General features: G+C 56.6%; 6 protein-coding genes across 6 annotated transcripts; 3 read left to right on the plus strand and 3 right to left on the minus strand.

Annotated features, from left to right (window-relative positions):
- Positions 1–252: 252 nt before the first annotated feature.
- Positions 253–2,823, minus strand: GLRG_00555 (fungal specific transcription factor domain-containing protein; the record flags this gene model as incomplete). The annotated part of the gene is made up of 2 exons (XM_008091240.1): positions 253–1,758; positions 1,825–2,823. 2 exons carry the CDS (start codon positions 2,821–2,823, stop codon positions 253–255), a joined length of 2,505 nt encoding a protein of 834 aa, XP_008089431.1.
- Positions 2,824–3,926: 1,103 nt separating this feature from the next.
- Positions 3,927–4,598, plus strand: GLRG_00556 (acetyltransferase; the record flags this gene model as incomplete). Its single annotated transcript, XM_008091241.1, has 1 exon — positions 3,927–4,598. One exon carries the CDS (start codon positions 3,927–3,929, stop codon positions 4,596–4,598), a length of 672 nt encoding a protein of 223 aa, XP_008089432.1.
- Positions 4,599–5,028: 430 nt separating this feature from the next.
- Positions 5,029–5,596, plus strand: GLRG_00557 (uncharacterized protein; the record flags this gene model as incomplete). Its single annotated transcript, XM_008091242.1, has 2 exons — positions 5,029–5,098; positions 5,178–5,596. 2 exons carry the CDS (start codon positions 5,029–5,031, stop codon positions 5,594–5,596), a joined length of 489 nt encoding a protein of 162 aa, XP_008089433.1.
- A 2,359-nt stretch (positions 5,597–7,955) lies between these two features.
- Positions 7,956–9,976, plus strand: GLRG_00558 (uncharacterized protein; the record flags this gene model as incomplete). Its single annotated transcript, XM_008091243.1, has 3 exons — positions 7,956–8,132; positions 8,207–8,294; positions 8,361–9,976. 3 exons carry the CDS (start codon positions 7,956–7,958, stop codon positions 9,974–9,976), a joined length of 1,881 nt encoding a protein of 626 aa, XP_008089434.1.
- Positions 9,977–10,329: 353 nt separating this feature from the next.
- On the minus strand, positions 10,330–11,160 carry GLRG_00559 (uncharacterized protein; the record flags this gene model as incomplete). Its single annotated transcript, XM_008091244.1, has 1 exon — positions 10,330–11,160. The coding sequence occupies one exon, from the start codon at positions 11,158–11,160 to the stop codon at positions 10,330–10,332; it is 831 nt and encodes a 276-aa protein (XP_008089435.1).
- A 772-nt stretch (positions 11,161–11,932) lies between these two features.
- Positions 11,933–13,679, minus strand: GLRG_00560 (major facilitator superfamily transporter; the record flags this gene model as incomplete). The annotated part of the gene is made up of 2 exons (XM_008091245.1): positions 11,933–12,648; positions 12,716–13,679. 2 exons carry the CDS (start codon positions 13,677–13,679, stop codon positions 11,933–11,935), a joined length of 1,680 nt encoding a protein of 559 aa, XP_008089436.1.
- Between the last annotated feature and the right edge of the window lie 3,006 nt (positions 13,680–16,685).

The raw sequence follows: 16,685 nt of genomic DNA on the forward strand, positions 1-16,685 counted from the left end.
GCTGAGAGAGTCGACAGCTGTCATACAGCAATCCCCGTGCATCCCTGCCTCGGGATATGTGGCTCGTCGATGGCCGCAGCACGGTAGGCCTCACGTCGGCAAACATGGGATGCGTCGAGACGTACACCAGAAGCGAGAGTCAAGAGTGGCATATCCAAGACTGATCGGGGTGGTCTATCATACACACATCATTGTCGTACACGCATCCATCCTCCCGTCCTTGGCTGCCCGGCCCCCACCTCGCCGAGCGCATCAGTCATCCCCAGGCGACCTCTCGAGGTTCGCGTCGCTCACAAACTCGTTCCACGTGCTCGCGTCCCACGCGAAATCCTTGGCGTCCATCTGGATCCCGAAATGGTCAAGTATGTACTGCGGGTGGCCGAACAATGGCATCGGGCCGTTGAATATGTCCATTTCATCGAACGCCAGCCCGTATGGCACGTTCGGCATGTTTTGGGCGTCTGCCGTCGGCTGCTGCGGCTGCGTGTCTATCGCCATGGGCGTGGGCACGCCCATGACGGTTGCGCTCGCAGGAGGGGCGCGTGCGGTCACGCCGCTTCCAATACCGATACCGATTCCGTTACCGATACGGTCCAATTTGAAAGCCGGATGTAACGCTGGCGCACTCGGACCCTGCTGGACATCCGCCCAGGCACCGGCATGTTCATACCCATCCTCGTTCCCGTCTCCTCCGGCATCAGCATCAATGCCGGCTTCATCGTCCTCCTCGTCGTCCTCCTCCGCATTCTTCCCTCCTGCGCCCCCCTCCTTAACAGCCGGCGTCGGTCTCATGTCCGTCAGCTTCATGTCCCCCATCAACGCCTCCGCCCTCGCCGCTCTCGCCTTCCTCAGTAACTTCTTCAAGGGCCTCCACAGCGTGCCCCTCCTCGTGTCGGCGATCCGGTCTCTCATCCCGTTGAAGTTCCTGTCGACGACCGCCCACGCCCTGTCCACCAGCTCCCCGCGCGTCTGCACGCACAGCTCCGCCAGAGCGACAGCGAGTGGATGCCACTGGACGTAGCTGTCGATCCACCATCCGAACCGCTCGCGGTACGTTATGCTGCTGAACTCGACGAGCTCGATTGTGTTCACCGCCGTGCGGAGCATCGTCTCCCGCGCGACGCGCGGCTTGGCCGTCGACGCCGCCCGCGGCGTGAAGGGGTACTGGGCCGAGAGCCACATCTTGAGAATGATGATGCGCACCGTGATGGCGGCGTGGTTGGCGAGGAGGTTGCGGGCATCTTCTTGATCCTGTAGCTGCGACGGCGAGGCGGGCGCTTTGGGCGCCGTGCCGAAGAGCGTCTCGAGGCGCTGCGCGTGCGCCATGATTTCTTCCTCCGACGTCGCCGTATCTGGGGAACTGTCAGGGCCCAGCGCGAGCTGCGGGTGCTTCGGCCGCATGTTCCCAAAGATGCCCGAGGACATGGACGTGCAGAGACAGAAGGTCATCTCGGTAGGTCCCGTCCGGTCTGCGAGCGGAGTCGTCGTCGACGGACCAAAGTCCTCATCGTTGAGATTGAAGGGCAGCCTGGTGTTGTACGACTGCCGGGGGATGGCGGCATCCGTGCCGCGGTCCTCGGCGGCGCGGATGTCGAGCACGACGATCATCCACCACAAGCGGCGGCGCATCTCGGCCTCGAAGGGCGGCAGCGGAGGCGAGACGCCGTCGCGGTAGAGGTGCAGGGCCTGGGCGAGGCGGACGACGAGCGGGATGAGGGCCCACGAGGCGCGGCTGGCGTTGTGGCTGCGGAGGAAGCACTATGTTTGCGATTAGGTCATGAACGGCAAGCCGACAGACGGGCTGGGTGAGCGTGAGGAACCTACGACATAGTATGTTAGGGCCTGGAGAGTTCTGATTTCTGTACTGTTGAGAAAGTCTGCCTTCTGCAGCGCAGTTTCGACGCCTTCTCTGAACCGCTGCGCGAGAACACTCCTCTCCTCGCCCAGGTTGGCGAGACACGCCTCATGGGATAAGCCCGTTATAGCACCGAAGTACATAGAGAAGAACAATGCCTCCGTGGCGTTATCAATACGTTTGTTCGGCGAGTTCGCAAAGGCCTCCAGCTCGGCAGAGATTGTGGGCCGGTGGATGACCTTGAAGCATGGGTCAATGTTGGAGAAGAATATCCTACACATGAACAGGATGTGCTTGCGCGGTGGGTGCCTCAGCTCCTCGGTGCTATGGCGGCCGATACTGGAAAGCAAGCCCGACACTGCCGGCGGGGTCTGGTCATGGCCCGGGCCGTGTCCCCTGACGGTGAGAGACTCGGGGCTCGTCGTGGTCGTCGGGTACCCGTCCTCGGACCCGTCGCTCTCCGAGGGCTGGTCCAGGGCTTGCCTCATACCTTCGACCTCCTGGCAGAGATTATCCCAGAACTCGGCACTCATATAGTTGGTCGGCAGGGTGGGCTGTGAGTCACACACCGCCATCGGCGAGGGCGCCGCGTCACTCATTGCAACAACGGACCCGTCGGTCTTGCCTCCGATGGCCGACGCCGCCCCAGAAAGTGGAGTGGGCACGGCGGCGGAGGGAGTCTTGCCAGCCCCATCGAGATTGCCCGAGTCAACTTTACTGACGATGCTCTCTAGGCGAGTGATGCGGTTGAGCAGCTCGCTCTGTCTCCCTTGGCGAGGCTTACGGTTCCGCTTCCGCGAGGGGAAGACACAGTCGAGGTCGGAGCGCTCGCACTGCTTGCAGCGCGGCTGGAGCTTGTCGCATTTGATCTTACGATGGCGGCAATTTACGCAGCTTAGCTGCTGCTTGCTGCTGCCCGGGTCCGATTGCTGCCGGGCTGTGGTAGCCGAAGATGGCGGGGGCGTCATTGTTTATTTGCTCGGTGCGCGTGAGTGTGAGTGTGTGGCCATGTGGTGACGTTGACAAATGTGGGTTTGTCACCACTAGCTCGGGTCGAGCTCACAGTGATGCCTCTTGCTACTCTCGAGTGACAGACGACGAGCAATCGTACCAGATAAGCCCCGCTGATGTCGGCACAGGGCATCGAGGGAAAATAGGCCGGGCAGGGAAATGTCTTTTCGTCAAGAGCTTGAAATAAAGAACGGGATCAGGGTTGAGGAAGGCTCAGAAGCAGCCTGGAGGCTTCACATTCATCAGGTATGTGTGTGTGTGTATGTGTGTGTGGGTGGGTGGTGCTGCTGGTGTTCTAGGCCGGGAGGGTGGTATGTAGCAAGCGCACTGCAGAGGCCGCCCTAAGCCCCAAGGGGCTGGATACAGTCAGTTCTCCGTACATGGGGATGAATGGAGCAGGATGTTTTCAGATGTGAAAATTCCTAGGCGAGACTCGTCAGCGAAACCCCCACTTCAGCCCGGAAACCTTAAAAGTAGAAGACAATAAAGAAAAGAAAAAGAAACGCCCAACATTCTCAAAGGGGAAAATGGAGGGCCCGGCCGTTGTTTCCTCATCTATTGTGTTGCCGATGATGAGGGTCCGCATCTCAATGTCTGACTGTCCGTGACTTCACTTCGGTGGCAGATTAATTTAAGAACGCTTGTTGGCCTGGTCAAAAGGTCTGACAGCTGAACCTTATGTTTGGGCATGGGAGTAAAACGAGATATGCACCAAATGTCATCGGCACTCGGCAGTCCTCTGTATGACCCAACAGCGGAGCTTTCCTCGAGTCGAGTTTCGTCTTTTCTGAAGGATCTAGTGTGACTAAATTGGCGATAGCGCCAAGGCCTTTGCTCAGCAGTCATGGGCGTTATGGGGGTTGTGCAATGAGAGAGAGGATGACTCAAACTCGAACCCCGGTGCAATATCACAGCGCAAGAATAGGAAAATTTGCATCCGGAACAGCAACCACCACCTCATACGGCTGGCTCACCGGTGTACGGAAGAACAGCAACAAGAAGCAACTCGAATTTTCTTTGGGAATTTAGGAGGGGGGAAACCAGGACGATAAAGAAGAAGATGGACGTCCAACCTCTAGACTTCGTCACGGTGAGAACCACACTCCCGACGATTCCTCTACCACCTCACGCCTCGCGGCAGCCCATCGTCACCGAACGTCTCATTCTGAGGCCTCTCTCCCTGGATGATCTTCAACCGCTGCACGTCCTTCGCACGCAGCCCGAGGTCATGAAGTGGTCGGCCGCTGGCCGCGTTGACGTCGACATGGAGGAGACGCGGACCAAGTTGGCACAGAACCTACCCCCCAATGACGCCGACAACTACGACTTCTCCATCTGCTTGCGATTGACGGGCGAGTGGATTGGTATCGGCGGCTGCAAGAAGTCCGCCGGCGGCGAGCTGGGCTGGCCCGAGATCGGGTACATGTTCCAGAAGGACTATTGGGGCAGCGGGTACGCCACCGAGTTCGTCGAGGCCTTCCTTGTCGCCTGGTGGTCTCTGCCCCGCTCCGAGTGCGAGGTCAACGTCGACAAGGCCACCGTTCCAGGGCACCTCGCTGGGGACGTGGTGGACGAGATCATCTCCGCCGTCACGGAGCCGGGCAACTTTGCAAGCCAAAAGATCTTGGGCAAGTGGGGCTTCAAGAAGCTGAAGGTGTGGAAAGAAGAAGCCGGAGAAGGGGTGGAAGGGACGATACTTGTTGGCCACGGCATCGGACGGCCGAAGCAATAGGTGGTCCGACCAGGCGACGTCGTTGCAGTTCGGTGCAACTCGGACTTTTGGCTAGCTTTATCTGCTCGACCGACCGACCAGTCTCGGGTCCCGGACCCTTTTCGACCGGTTCCTCAATTAAAGCAAGCCTTACAGCAGTAGTACCAACGGGTTCGGGGCAAACAAAACAGTAACGGCTTTCGGACATTTATGTGTTGTCCGCCGTTCTCCTCCCGCATGGTCGGCGGAAGCTATCACCGTTTTCTGGGGAATACCGTGTTGTAGTAATGGAACTTGAAATAGAGAAAAGCCGTCCCGAAACCATAACTTTGCTGCATCTCGTCAAAGAACTGTCATCCAGAAGAGAACAATCAGCAAACTTTGGAACCCAACCTTGTAAACGAGTGTTGGCCACTGAACCCCCAAACACACACGACTCGCCAAGACCAACATGCTGCAACTCGGGTTGATCACTACAATTTCCACTGCAACCGGCATCCTTGGCTGTGCCTGGTGGGCTGGTAAGCAAGCCCCTCCCACTCTACCGAGTGTTGCTTGTGTCACTTGGGGGCCGACGTCAGTTGCTGACCCTTAGTTCAGGCGCAACTGCATCATTGTCCATGTTCAGCGTCCCTGCCATCCTCCAAAGCAGCTCCGAACCAGCCCATGCACTGAGGCTATGGCGACATATTTTCTTGAACGGCGCGTCGACCGGCCCCAAAGTAGCGCTCCTTACCTTTTTGTCCTTGGCTTACACGGCGTATGACCACCACAACCGGGGGGCTGTGTGGAAGCCGTACACCACCGCCGCGGTCCTGAGCCTCGCCATCGTGCCCTTCACCCTCGTCTTCATGTCGTCGACGAACAACGCACTCATGGCCGGCGCGCAGGGTGTCGAAACGCTTTCCTTGTCCGAGACGACGGAGCTGTTGACAAGGTGGCGGGCACTCAACTTAGTACGGAGCCTCATCTCGCTCGCCAGTGCCGGCATTGGTCTGTGGTGTGTGACTTTCCAATAAACACTCGGCAATTCAGGTTATCGTACAGACGAGGGGGAAGGGGGCCAAGGCGGGTGGCACGGCGAGAGATTCATGTAAGATAAAAGATAGCGCTGGAGACGAGGCAACGAGACGGTCAGTGCAGCAACGTGCCTAGGTAGTGTGTGTTACCAAAGCGGTTAAGAATGGTACACACACCAGCGCAATGTACAGCAGCAGGTTCCTTGCAGGCCTTGTTCGTCAATCGGTGCTCATCTGCTCACCGCCAAATTAGCCTGTCCCTAAACCTTGGCTGCGACTACCTACATCATACCCAGGCGCTTTCACAGCGGTCAGGATGAGACGAAAACGCGGGGCTACCCAAGTAGGCCACAGTGGTAGACTTAGTGCTGTGCTATGTCAGGATGTGCGAGAGGCGCCGCCGCGGGTCGGCTTCCGGTAGGTCGCTATGGTTTAGCAGTGCGTCCTCCGGATGATGGGGCGAAATGCCGCATTTTTGGTGTTTTGCGCTGATGTTGACCGGGTTGTGTGGTCTGCCGCGGAACCGAAAGCTGCCATGGTTCTGCAGACAACGATAACGCTGTCTTGAATTGATGAGATCGTTGCTGTCTGCTGCTGGAAGGACAGAGGGGTCTCCGGGAAGAGATGACATGAGCAGAGTTCAGCCCCGTGTCCAGCGTTGATCTCTCCAAATCACCTGTAAGCTGGTCTAATTGGCTTTTCAGTGCGTTGTAGTGCGCAGACCAAGACAGGTCTGTCGGCATGGTCAGGCTGGCTGCCTCAGTAAAGGATGTGTTTTTGGGACCGGCTTTCCCAATGTCGTTGTGCCCAGGCAGTGTCCGTCATGGCGGCTGAACGGCCACCAACCTTCGCAACCTGGCACCTCGCGGCAGTCCGTCCCTGGCAGATGGCTCACCTGGACAGACAGACTTCCAGGCTGCATCCCAGGGGTTGGCTGGGCTGGGCTGGGCATCCATCGCCTTCGACGGGCATCCTTGATCACCTGTATCCCTGGATCTGTTGTTTAATTTGCCGCCCAGCCTCACTCTGCCTGTTCTCGTGGGGCATGCAGAATAAAAGTGTCAAAAGTTCATGTTGACGTGGACCGGGATCGAATCGGGACTCTTGTCGAAATCGAAGGTAGATGAAGTTGAGGTGCAGTCTGGATAGATAACAGCGAGAATCTACGACAATCGCAGTCGAATGTCGGACAGGCCGAGAAGGCCGGTGAACCTATCGCATGCCAGAGGGGAGCGGTGTTATTCATGGCGATTGAAGGAAGGACAATCAGTAAGATTGGCGTAAGGTAGAATGGAAGGCGACACAGACATGTCGAGTCGGAGTACTTGCAGATTGTATGCGGATAGAATGACGGCCGAGGTATCCGTACCTTGTCTGGGTATTACTCGCAGCGCCTGGTCCAATTATTCCCGCGAGGGAAGCTGCGCCAGGGTGCACGTGTCAGCCCAACATCCAAACGTTTTCCCTGTTTGGTCTCTATTCTTACCTCCCACTGCCCTGCCGGGCATGCCCTGTCCGCCCTGCATCAATTTTTTTCTGCTTGGAGCCGTTGCAGGTCCGGGTAGGAGTTACTTGCTTGCTGCTCTCCCGCTGCTCGGTTCTGCCTAACGGGGGGGGGCTCACCCACACGAAAAAAAGGCCATCGTGCGTCCAAGTCATCGTCCACGTCCATGCCTCCCGACCCCCCTCCAACCTCCAAACAACGAGGCGCAGGTACCCTCCTTGCTTGGAGTCGCAGTCCAAGTACTTTAGTTACATCATCAGCTCCCGTCCGCCTAACGCTCACCCGTCTCCCTCTCACTCACTCAGCCCATCATCCATCCCGTCCGACGGCTCTTCGCACCCACCAGACAAAAAGAAAGACATATCACGCCCATACGCCATCTCCTCGGGCCCAATCTTCTTCCCTCCTCTCTTATGTACCCGTTCGGTCTTGACTCACGGCTTGGCTTCAGCCTATTCCTGCCTTATATCTCTCCTCTCGCGTGCGCATAATGTTGTTTATGGCGGCGACCCGCACCCAAGAAGATCATATCCTAGATTATTAGTAGCAGTTGAAGCCCCGCCCCAAATCGACGACGTCTTGTTCGCATTCCCACGCTAGCGACTTTAAACCTTTCGGTCAAACGAAAGGTACGACAGCTCATTCTCAACGGCCGCTTGCCCTCGACCTTGCTCTTGCTCGTCGCATTCCTCGCCCAAGCCGACTCCGGCCGCGCGCGATACGTCTTTTGCCAGTCAGCAGGCGCCACAGCCGTTATACACTACCTATTTCTCCATTCCGTCCCATCTCCACACTTTCTTACCGGGACCTTCCTGTCCACAAAACCACACCGTTTGATGTAGACTTCGGCCCCGAATGGCGACGGCGACCGCAGAGGCCGACTCGAAAGAGTCCTCTGCTCAACCTCAACCCCAACCTCAGACTCAACCTTCCGACCCGAAGTCCCCTAGCTTTTATGGTTATCTATTCGGCCCAGACAAGGCACCGACACCCATCCTCGACTCGCTGCTGCGCGCCATCGCCCTCCACATTGTACGTCCCTGTCCTCGCCCACCCCGCCTCCGCCGATGCTGGACAAACACTGACAACCCCGCCAAAATCTCTAGATCACCGACATTGGCGATAAACATGTCCAGGCCCTGACCCCTCAAAAGCTGGCCGCCTTTTACAAGGCTGTAGGTGGCGATTATGATTGTAAGCAGACATCGTCGGCCCCCGCGACGTGCATTCCATTCCGTGCTGACAATCGTGTCATCCTAGCCCTCTTCATCGAAATGCCCCACCCCGCCATATCCTACATTTGGCAGGTTACGGGCTGTCAACACTCTATGCAACCCTCCGACGACGATTTCGTCGCCCCTTCCATTCCGGCTCTGACCTTGCGTGGTTTCGTTCGGTGGGAGTCGATAGAGATACTGCTGAGCCCCGAGGAACATGTGCCTTTTATTCAGCAAGCCGTCAAGCACTGGAACCTGAAGCATCCTGAAACGGGCGAGCCTTTCCCTCCTGACCTACCCGCGGAAGCTCTTCCTAGTGAACCGGATGCCGGGATAGAGAAATGGCACAAGGAGTGCGCCGAGAAGTTGAGGCAAGCCGCAACGCCAAAGGACGAGCCTGCATCTCCCAAGACTGCTCCTAGCCGCCCAGTGGAAAGAGACGAACCGAGAGTCAAGGCGGCTTATGTCCACGTCCGCAATCCGTATCCGAAGGCATCGCCCAAGACCTCACCTCCTCCTCGCGGCCCGCAGGCAGACTACTTTACCCCGTCGACCCGGCCTTCTGTAGCTTACAGCCATGTTCCAGGGCATGCTGCGAATAGGTACCCCCCGTCACGCCTGCACATACCTCGGTCTCCCGAGCGGGAGCGTTTCCGGGGTCAAACCTCGCCAGACGATCGTCGACGCCGTAGCTTCTCCGACTATCCCTCCCCGCCACACGAGACCATGCACGCTGCCTCTGAGCATCTGCAGCCCAACAGACCTCCTATGCAGCCTCGTCGGCACAGCCAGCCACGGCATTACTCGTCATCCTCGGCGTCCGATCCTGACGAACCAGCGAGTCCGCGAACCAAACGCAGGCCTCACACTCATCACTCCAATGAGCCGCCGCCCCCAGGCTTCCGGCGCATGGGTCCGTCAGCGCCCCCGCCGCCACCGGCGCCGCATGGCCCGCCTCCAGGAGCCCGCATTCACCGTGCCGATTTGAGGCCAGAGGACGCGCGCCGTCGCAGTATACCAATTGTAGACGGTCTGAGGGAGAAAATCGCCGAAAAGGTGACGTCTATTCTTCCCAACGGCCGGTCGCCGGAACGTCATCGGAGCACTTCTGGTCGCCGAAGTGATCCGCCTTCGCGCCGTAGTCGGGAGTACCTGCCATCTTCCAAGCTCAACCGCAGTTGGCCCGACATTGGGTCGGATGACTCGGGAGCGTCGGACTCCGAGGAAGAAGGCCGGCGTCGTCGTCTCAAAGCTCGAGAACGTCGAGAGATGGAGGAAAGAGAACTGAGGGAGAGGGAAAGGGTACGCGAGAGAGACCGTGGTCGAGACCGCGACCACAGACGCGACCGAGATAGGGACAGGGATAGGGATCGGGACTTGGAGCGCGAACGGGACCGAGATCGCGTCGTGAACTGGGAGAGAGAAGAGGACAACGAAGTACGAAGACGAAGGGAGCGACACCTGGTACGACCCGAGACCCACCGCCGAACAAGCAGTCATGCCGACGTGGACCGGATGCGAGGAAGGGGCGAGGCCCCTTGGGAACCTCGCGATCGCGAGCCCAGGGAGGACAGGAAACGGTGGAAAGAACGTGGGGCCAGCCCGGTAATCTCTGGAGTTGGGGGGCGACAATACCCAACTGGCCCGACTCGGATCTAATCTTATCATGGGGCGGCGAACCCGGTATAGAGGGCGACTTCGAGCGATTTGGAAGAATTTGGACTTTGACATATGGCTGGACATGATGGCATCTTTTACGTTTCCAATTTTGTACAACATGCTTACTTCTCACCCCTAGGCTGGAAGCCAGGTACGTGCATATGATCTAGGACGGACAGCGAGGAACGAGAAAAATATAGCTGCATGAAATCCAACGCTCATGAATCAAATAGAGAGGTATCAAGACTGCTTCCCAGAATGAATCGGCTTTATCCCCAAACGCCATAACCGCCAAAAGCAGAAGGAGACTACTTCAATCATCGCCCCCTTGGCAACTCACCCGTTTTCGTCGGTTAGGCCGACGCCCGATTGGGACGCAAGCCAGTCAAGTCCTTGAGCTTCAAAGTCCGCTCGACAGGCGAGTAGGAATCCTCCCGATACACATTGCATAGGTCGGTCTCATCCACGTCCATCGCGTTGTCTTCTCCAGCCACGATGTCACGTCCTCCGTTCATTTCCTCCCAAGACGCCATCGGCTTCGCGCCCTCGCTGTAAGAGGTCGTATCCAAGGCATCGGGGTGGACCTCGCTGCTGCACGCGGAGGAATTGCTATCATCGTCCCACGCGGAGCTCAGGAACCGATCGCTCGGATCGAAGAGGCCTTCCCTTTGAACGGTGGCGAGGAACACATTGCGGAGATGGCACCGCGTCTTTTGCTGCGCCACGTCCTCCTCCTCGAAATCTGTGTGCTCGTAGGGGTGACGGCCCGTATACTCCGTACCGTCGAACTGCCTCGAGAAGACCAGAGCGCCGCCTCTCGGTCTGAACTCACGGTCGCCTCGGTACGACCCCTCGAGGCCTTTGGCCTTAAAGCGGTCGAGACGCTCCCTCATGTCAAGGCTCCGTAGGTGCTCTACTTTCGCCTCTGCGACTTCCTTGTCTGTAACACCCGGACCAGAGGGTCTACGGAAGCATGGCTTGCGAGACTGTTCGGGCGCGTTTTGCTGCTGCTTGGTGAGGCAGGCGTGGTATAGACACTCCTCGCCCTCGCGGGTGACGATGCCGATGGTGTGCTGTGGGCCGCAGAGGGGCGACGTCGGGCCGTGGCGACATTCGCGGAGGGAGGCTCGGGCTGCTAGGAGACAGCCACATTCCGTGTAATGTCTGTAGAGTCGGAGGCACATTCTGTCCCCAGTAGGCGGATGGTATGCTGGATGGCTTTTAAGGTGTTCGACTTTACAATGTTTCCCACCTGATGTTCACCCAAAACCCTATTCAGACGGAGTAGTCTTGCGTAGGGTGCTCAGTTTGGTTGTATGGCTGGCCAGAATTGATGTGGAACTGTCGATATCCGCGTGGCATTAGCTACGTCTGGGAAGAGTCAGCAACTATCCATGATAGGTAATGAGTTTTGCACATGGGGAAGGGGGTTACCTAAACCATAAGGATGCAAGTTGCAGATGCAAAGCAGAGTGATGCGCAGGTGAACGTAAAACTGGTTTGCAAGTAGTGAATCAGCTTGATCGGTGGCAGTTGTTCTCACAGTCGTTGAGGAGGTAGGCTGAAGAAAAGAAAAGGCGATATGAGGTGGAGCATGATTTGACGGCAGCAGTGCGTCACCAAAGAAACGGAAGGCGTGTGTGGGATGTGAGTAACCGATGGTACCCAGGCGAAATATGACAAATATGGTTTTGCTGCCTGATCAAAGAAGGGAGGTACGGAGGTCTCAGGGCAGGATATTTACGTGGAGGTGAATGTTTTTTGTTTATACTACTATACTATCCTACACTGAACCCTCCTTTGGTAGCTCAATCTTTCTAGAGCATTCAATATTTCCTATCTTTATGTCTGATGCTAACATCTACGTATTGGGGAGGTAAGTCCAAACGCCAGGGATCATAAAACACACTTACGATATCATCTATCTACCTCTCACCAGCTCAAGGCCTACTCACCTCAACGCTCATCCTTCTCGCCCCTCTCCACATCCTCCCTGCTCGTGTCGTCACTCGTCACGAGACCTTGCCTAGTGACATGCTCCTGATCCAGGCTGTACTTCTTGACCGTAACGCTGATGAGCATACAGAATCCCGCGAACGCAATCAGGCTGATCCAAATCGCCCGCAGCGCGTCGCAGTACGCCTCTACCAAGTCAGCGCGCATGGGGTCTCCTTTCGGCATTCTCTTGATGACTTCCACTACAATGGTCGCGTCGCGTGAGTACTCCTCGGCCACGTCCGCGAGCGCCGGGATCTGCTCCAACCTTGTCCGGAACGCATTCTGGAAGATGACTCCCGAGACGGCGACGCCGACCGACTGGCCGAACGTGCGAAGAAACGAGTAGAAGGCCGCGGCCTGCCCGTTGAGAGCCGGTGCGCAGGCCGCCTGGATTGAGAGCGCCATGGCGGGGAACAGCATGCCCGTGCCGATGCCTATGGGTATGTTGAGCCAAATCCACTGGGGGACGGTGGTGGAGGGCCGCATGAGGCACATGAGTCCGGCACCAAGAGTCGTTATGACCCAGCCAGACCAGAGGGACCAGCGGTACCGGCCCGTGACTCCGGCGATGATGCCGACGACCATGGCTGCGGGGGCAACAGTGAGGGACTCGGGGAGGGCGGCGACGGCGGAGATGACCACGGAGTAGTCCTTGACAGCTTGATAGTAAAGTACTGCAGGGATGTGTTAGCTCGGACAGTTCTCGGAGGACTCAAAGGGAGGCACCAAGGGATAGTTTACCGAGGAAATAGAGGATAGACCAGAGAATCATGCCATGAAATACGGTCATGATGTAGTTAGCGACCATGGTCCAGTTGTTGAAAATGCCCTTGTCGATAAGTGGCTCCTTCGCGAATTCGAGCTCCCAGAAGCCAAACCCGACGATGATTAGGGCGCCCAGGAGCAGTGGCAGGAGGCACCTGAACGAAGACCACTCGTACATGACCCCGCCCGTCGAGATGCCGAACAAGAAGCTCGTCGAGCCCGCTGTGAAGAGGAAGCTACCGAGCCAGTCGAACTTCTTGAGCTTAACGCTGACCTCGCCGGGGATGCCTACTTGCTTGAGGAAGAAGAAGATCATGACGACACCCAGCGCGGTGATGGGTAAGTTGATCCAGAAAATCCACCTCCACGTAACGTCCTGCGCGAAGCCGGCGCCGATCAGGGGCCCCGTGACGGTGCCGACGGACCACACGGCCGAGAGCAGCGAGAACCACTGGCCTCGCACGGCCAGCGGGACGAGGTCGGTGATGATAACCTCTATGAGGGCCATAATCCCGCCGCCGCCGACGCCCTGGATCGTCCGCCCCGCGATCACGACGGCGAAGTCGTTCGCGACGGCGCCGATGACCGAGCCCACGGCGAACAGGAGCGCCGAGGCGAAGACGAGGGACTTGCGTCCGAAGATGCCGCTGAGCCCGGCGACAGTGGGCTGCAGGACGGTGCTGGCTAGTAGGAAGCTAGTGCCGGACCAAAAGGCCTCAAGGGCGGTGCCGCCAAGGGCCAGGGACATGGTCGGGAGGGCAACGGAGAGGGTCGTGGCGTCGAGGGCGACGACCAGGGCGATGGTGCAGAGGGCTCCGAAGGCGAGGAGGAACTCGCGCGAGGGCTTGAATACGACTTTACCATGTTGGTCGACGTGGGTAGTGTGTTTCTCGAGGGCGACCACAGATGCCCCTTGTGGATCGGGTTCCGCGGTAGCCATCATGAAGTAAGGGTTTTAGAGATGCGATGTATGCTTATATGCCGAGTACAGAGAGTAGATGTTTATCTATGCATCCATATTTCCCTGGGTGAATCAATGTAGACCGCGTTGACCCGGGGGCTATGCAAGTTTTATATATCTCCAAAGGAAAGAGGAAGCTTAAAACGGAGTGCAGCGACCCAGTACGGCCTGATTAATGAGATGTATCCTATCAAGCTGTCTATCACCGTCAATCCGGACCAGGGGCTGAAGGGGGGATCACGAGTGAATGGCAGCATGGCCAGACGGGAATGATTAACTATCATTGGAGTTAAGCGAGTGCGAACCTTGATTATCCTGCCCGTAGCGCCGGTCAGCATTTTTGAGCCACGTCATGGTTGTCGACGAATGACACTATGGATAGTAAATTCCGACCCGAGCGGGATTCTGAATTTGGAGTGTCATCAGCCCTACGGAGTCTCAGTCACCATGTTCCTCCGCTGTCATGTTGTGGTATTGGCTAAGGTCGCAGTCCGAATGCACATGGTTGAATGGTATGTGGTTTATAAGCCAGCGCGATCAGTTTAAGCACCGGTTGGGAAGTTGGCTTTGCCCAGAAGATTTTCTTGCCCGGGCTGTTGACAGTTGAGATCCGGCGGACATGTCGGACGAAATGTCATGCCGAAGGAAGCGGGCTGACCGGGCTGCGGCTCAGGCTCTTGTGGGGCCTAACCCGGCCCGCATCAAACCACGTTTGTTAACCAGACGCGGAGGTGTGGTGAACAGCCCATTCATTGGGATAAGGATATGCGGTCTTGCGGGCGAAACCGCCATTTAGGTGTCGATTCTCGTGAGCGGCTAACAGCTTATATTCGACTAAATGAGTGGAAGTTTCCATGGGATTCGTCGCTTGATCCAACTGAGATCAGTATCAGGATGAGCTGCCTCTTTTATGCATCCGGAACCACCCGGGTTACCACGTATCTCAGCCTGAGAAGATACTCAACTTCGGTCTGTCCTTTGCATTGCTACACTTATAACGCAATCAGCTGCAGAGGAAGGACTTCTACCAAACACCTTTTCTTTCTTCTTACCCCACCTCACATACCTGGCGATCCAATGAACGTGCCGCAACCAAAAGGCAAATGGGCCAACAACGGCAGTGTAAAATAAGAAGAGAAATACTTGGCAGTCATCCGCGCCTCGGATTTAGATGCTGAATATCGTACGATCCTTCAGCAACCGAGGCTGTTTATCTCCGATCCGGTCTTTTCGCGTGGGGTGTTTGGCACAGCAAATCAAAGACCCGGGATCGGAACTTAAGGACGGCTTCGACAGGTCTCAATGCTGTGTAGGTTTTAGCCGAACGCTCAAAAGCTAGGTAGCTCAGGGTAGCAGTTTCAGTCAGATGGAAACATCAGCCTTGGCGACGTCGACCGAGCACGCGGCCCGGGCCAGAGGGCATCAACTGCAGTCACGAACGACTTGCAATACTGGGCAGTATCTGTCAACTGATTGGAACAGCGAGGTACCATATCCGTAAAGAGCTGTCTGGACAATAGTTCTCGACATTCGGAACAGTAGCTTGTGAGTTACTGGGTGCATCATGCTGCCTTGCAAAAAGACCTATGCACCGTTAGAAATGTAAGCTGATGATGAGTTTAGCAAGAATGGTAATGGTATAGCCCCAGCTTAGCAGCGCAGCTTTTTGTGGTTCCCTCTTGTGAAGCCGACAGGCCATTGATCTTGTAGTCATCAAACCAGTTTCTGCAAATCGGAAGCGGTTTGATCTTTCCCGCATGATTTCTGTGACGCCTTCGAATCCTGCCACTGGGTGATCCGAGTCAAGTAGAAAAGCAAGTTCAAACTCAACGCCACCTAGCTTGGGGTTCACAGAGGCTTCCCCGTAAATTACCAAGCAGACCTGACTAGGCAAGTTCCGAAAGTTTAGTCGAGGGATGCTCCAGATCCGCTTGAAAGGGTAAGGTTCTCGGGCTGGATGTCTAGTCTTTTAGTTGTCTACACTAGGTAGTGCAAACTGAGCTGTGTGGCTGTGTATGGGAGACTTCAGACAAAGGTGAGGAGAATTTGAAGCGGTGAGGCAACTTGGTGGCCCGTTTCTGCTTCGCCATTGCATACGACACTATTTCTCGGCCACAGTCATCATCTGACAAATTGGCTGTTCGGGGTCAGTCCAATTGGAATTGCATGCTCGGAATGAAGAACTCGGGCCCCCAAAACCGTCGTAGCCGTCCTGATGGCCATTGCCTCAGATGTGCAGCGTGCTGCCCGTGTCACTGCAGGCTGGGACGGCAGCCTATCGGTAGGTTTGGAGGCGCCGTTCAGAAAGCCCACAGCCCTATGACATTTGTTTCGGCTGCGCCACGACCTCCCCCCTTCTCCGTTCAAAGAGGGGGCCGAATAATGTGGGAAAACAACGATCAGCCTGGCGGGGTTCGACAATGCAAGTAATACTGGTGGCTTTTTGGTCGGAGATCGGCAAAGCTGATTTCTTGGCGCAAAAGCTTGACTTTCATCATGTAAACTTGTCAAGACTTTGGCTTGGATGGTGGCCCGCGGGACAGGCGAACGTCAGGCGAACGTCGACGCTATTGTTGTTGTTGTTTTGTTGAAGTCGAGTGAAAGTTAAGCTTGCAGCTCAAAATGTCAAAAGTGGGTCTGTCTACCTGTTGATCGACAGATGGACCCCGCATAAGCTCGGTCAAGGAGGTTGACCATTACATAAGCAGCTATCGAGTGCTGGTCGTTTCTTCGCGCAGACATAGAAGAATTCAAACCTTCCGGCTTTCCATGACGCTTGATGGCCTGGAGTGGGAGAACCCCCTGTCTGCCATACCTATTCCCAACACCTTTGCGTCCGGATACAAGTGTGGCCTGCTAAGCGAATCAAGGTACAGATCAGAAATCGATCACGCAGAGACGCCCCGGTGTCGTTTTATGTCTCGCCCCTCAGTTTCCAAGGAATCAAGAGCGTCACTGCTCTACGTTGTCAAGCGTCGCATGTGG

This window comes from Colletotrichum graminicola (genome assembly GCF_000149035.1).
Source record: "Colletotrichum graminicola M1.001 genomic scaffold supercont1.2, whole genome shotgun sequence".
In the NCBI taxonomy this organism is placed as follows: domain Eukaryota; kingdom Fungi; phylum Ascomycota; class Sordariomycetes; order Glomerellales; family Glomerellaceae; genus Colletotrichum; species Colletotrichum graminicola.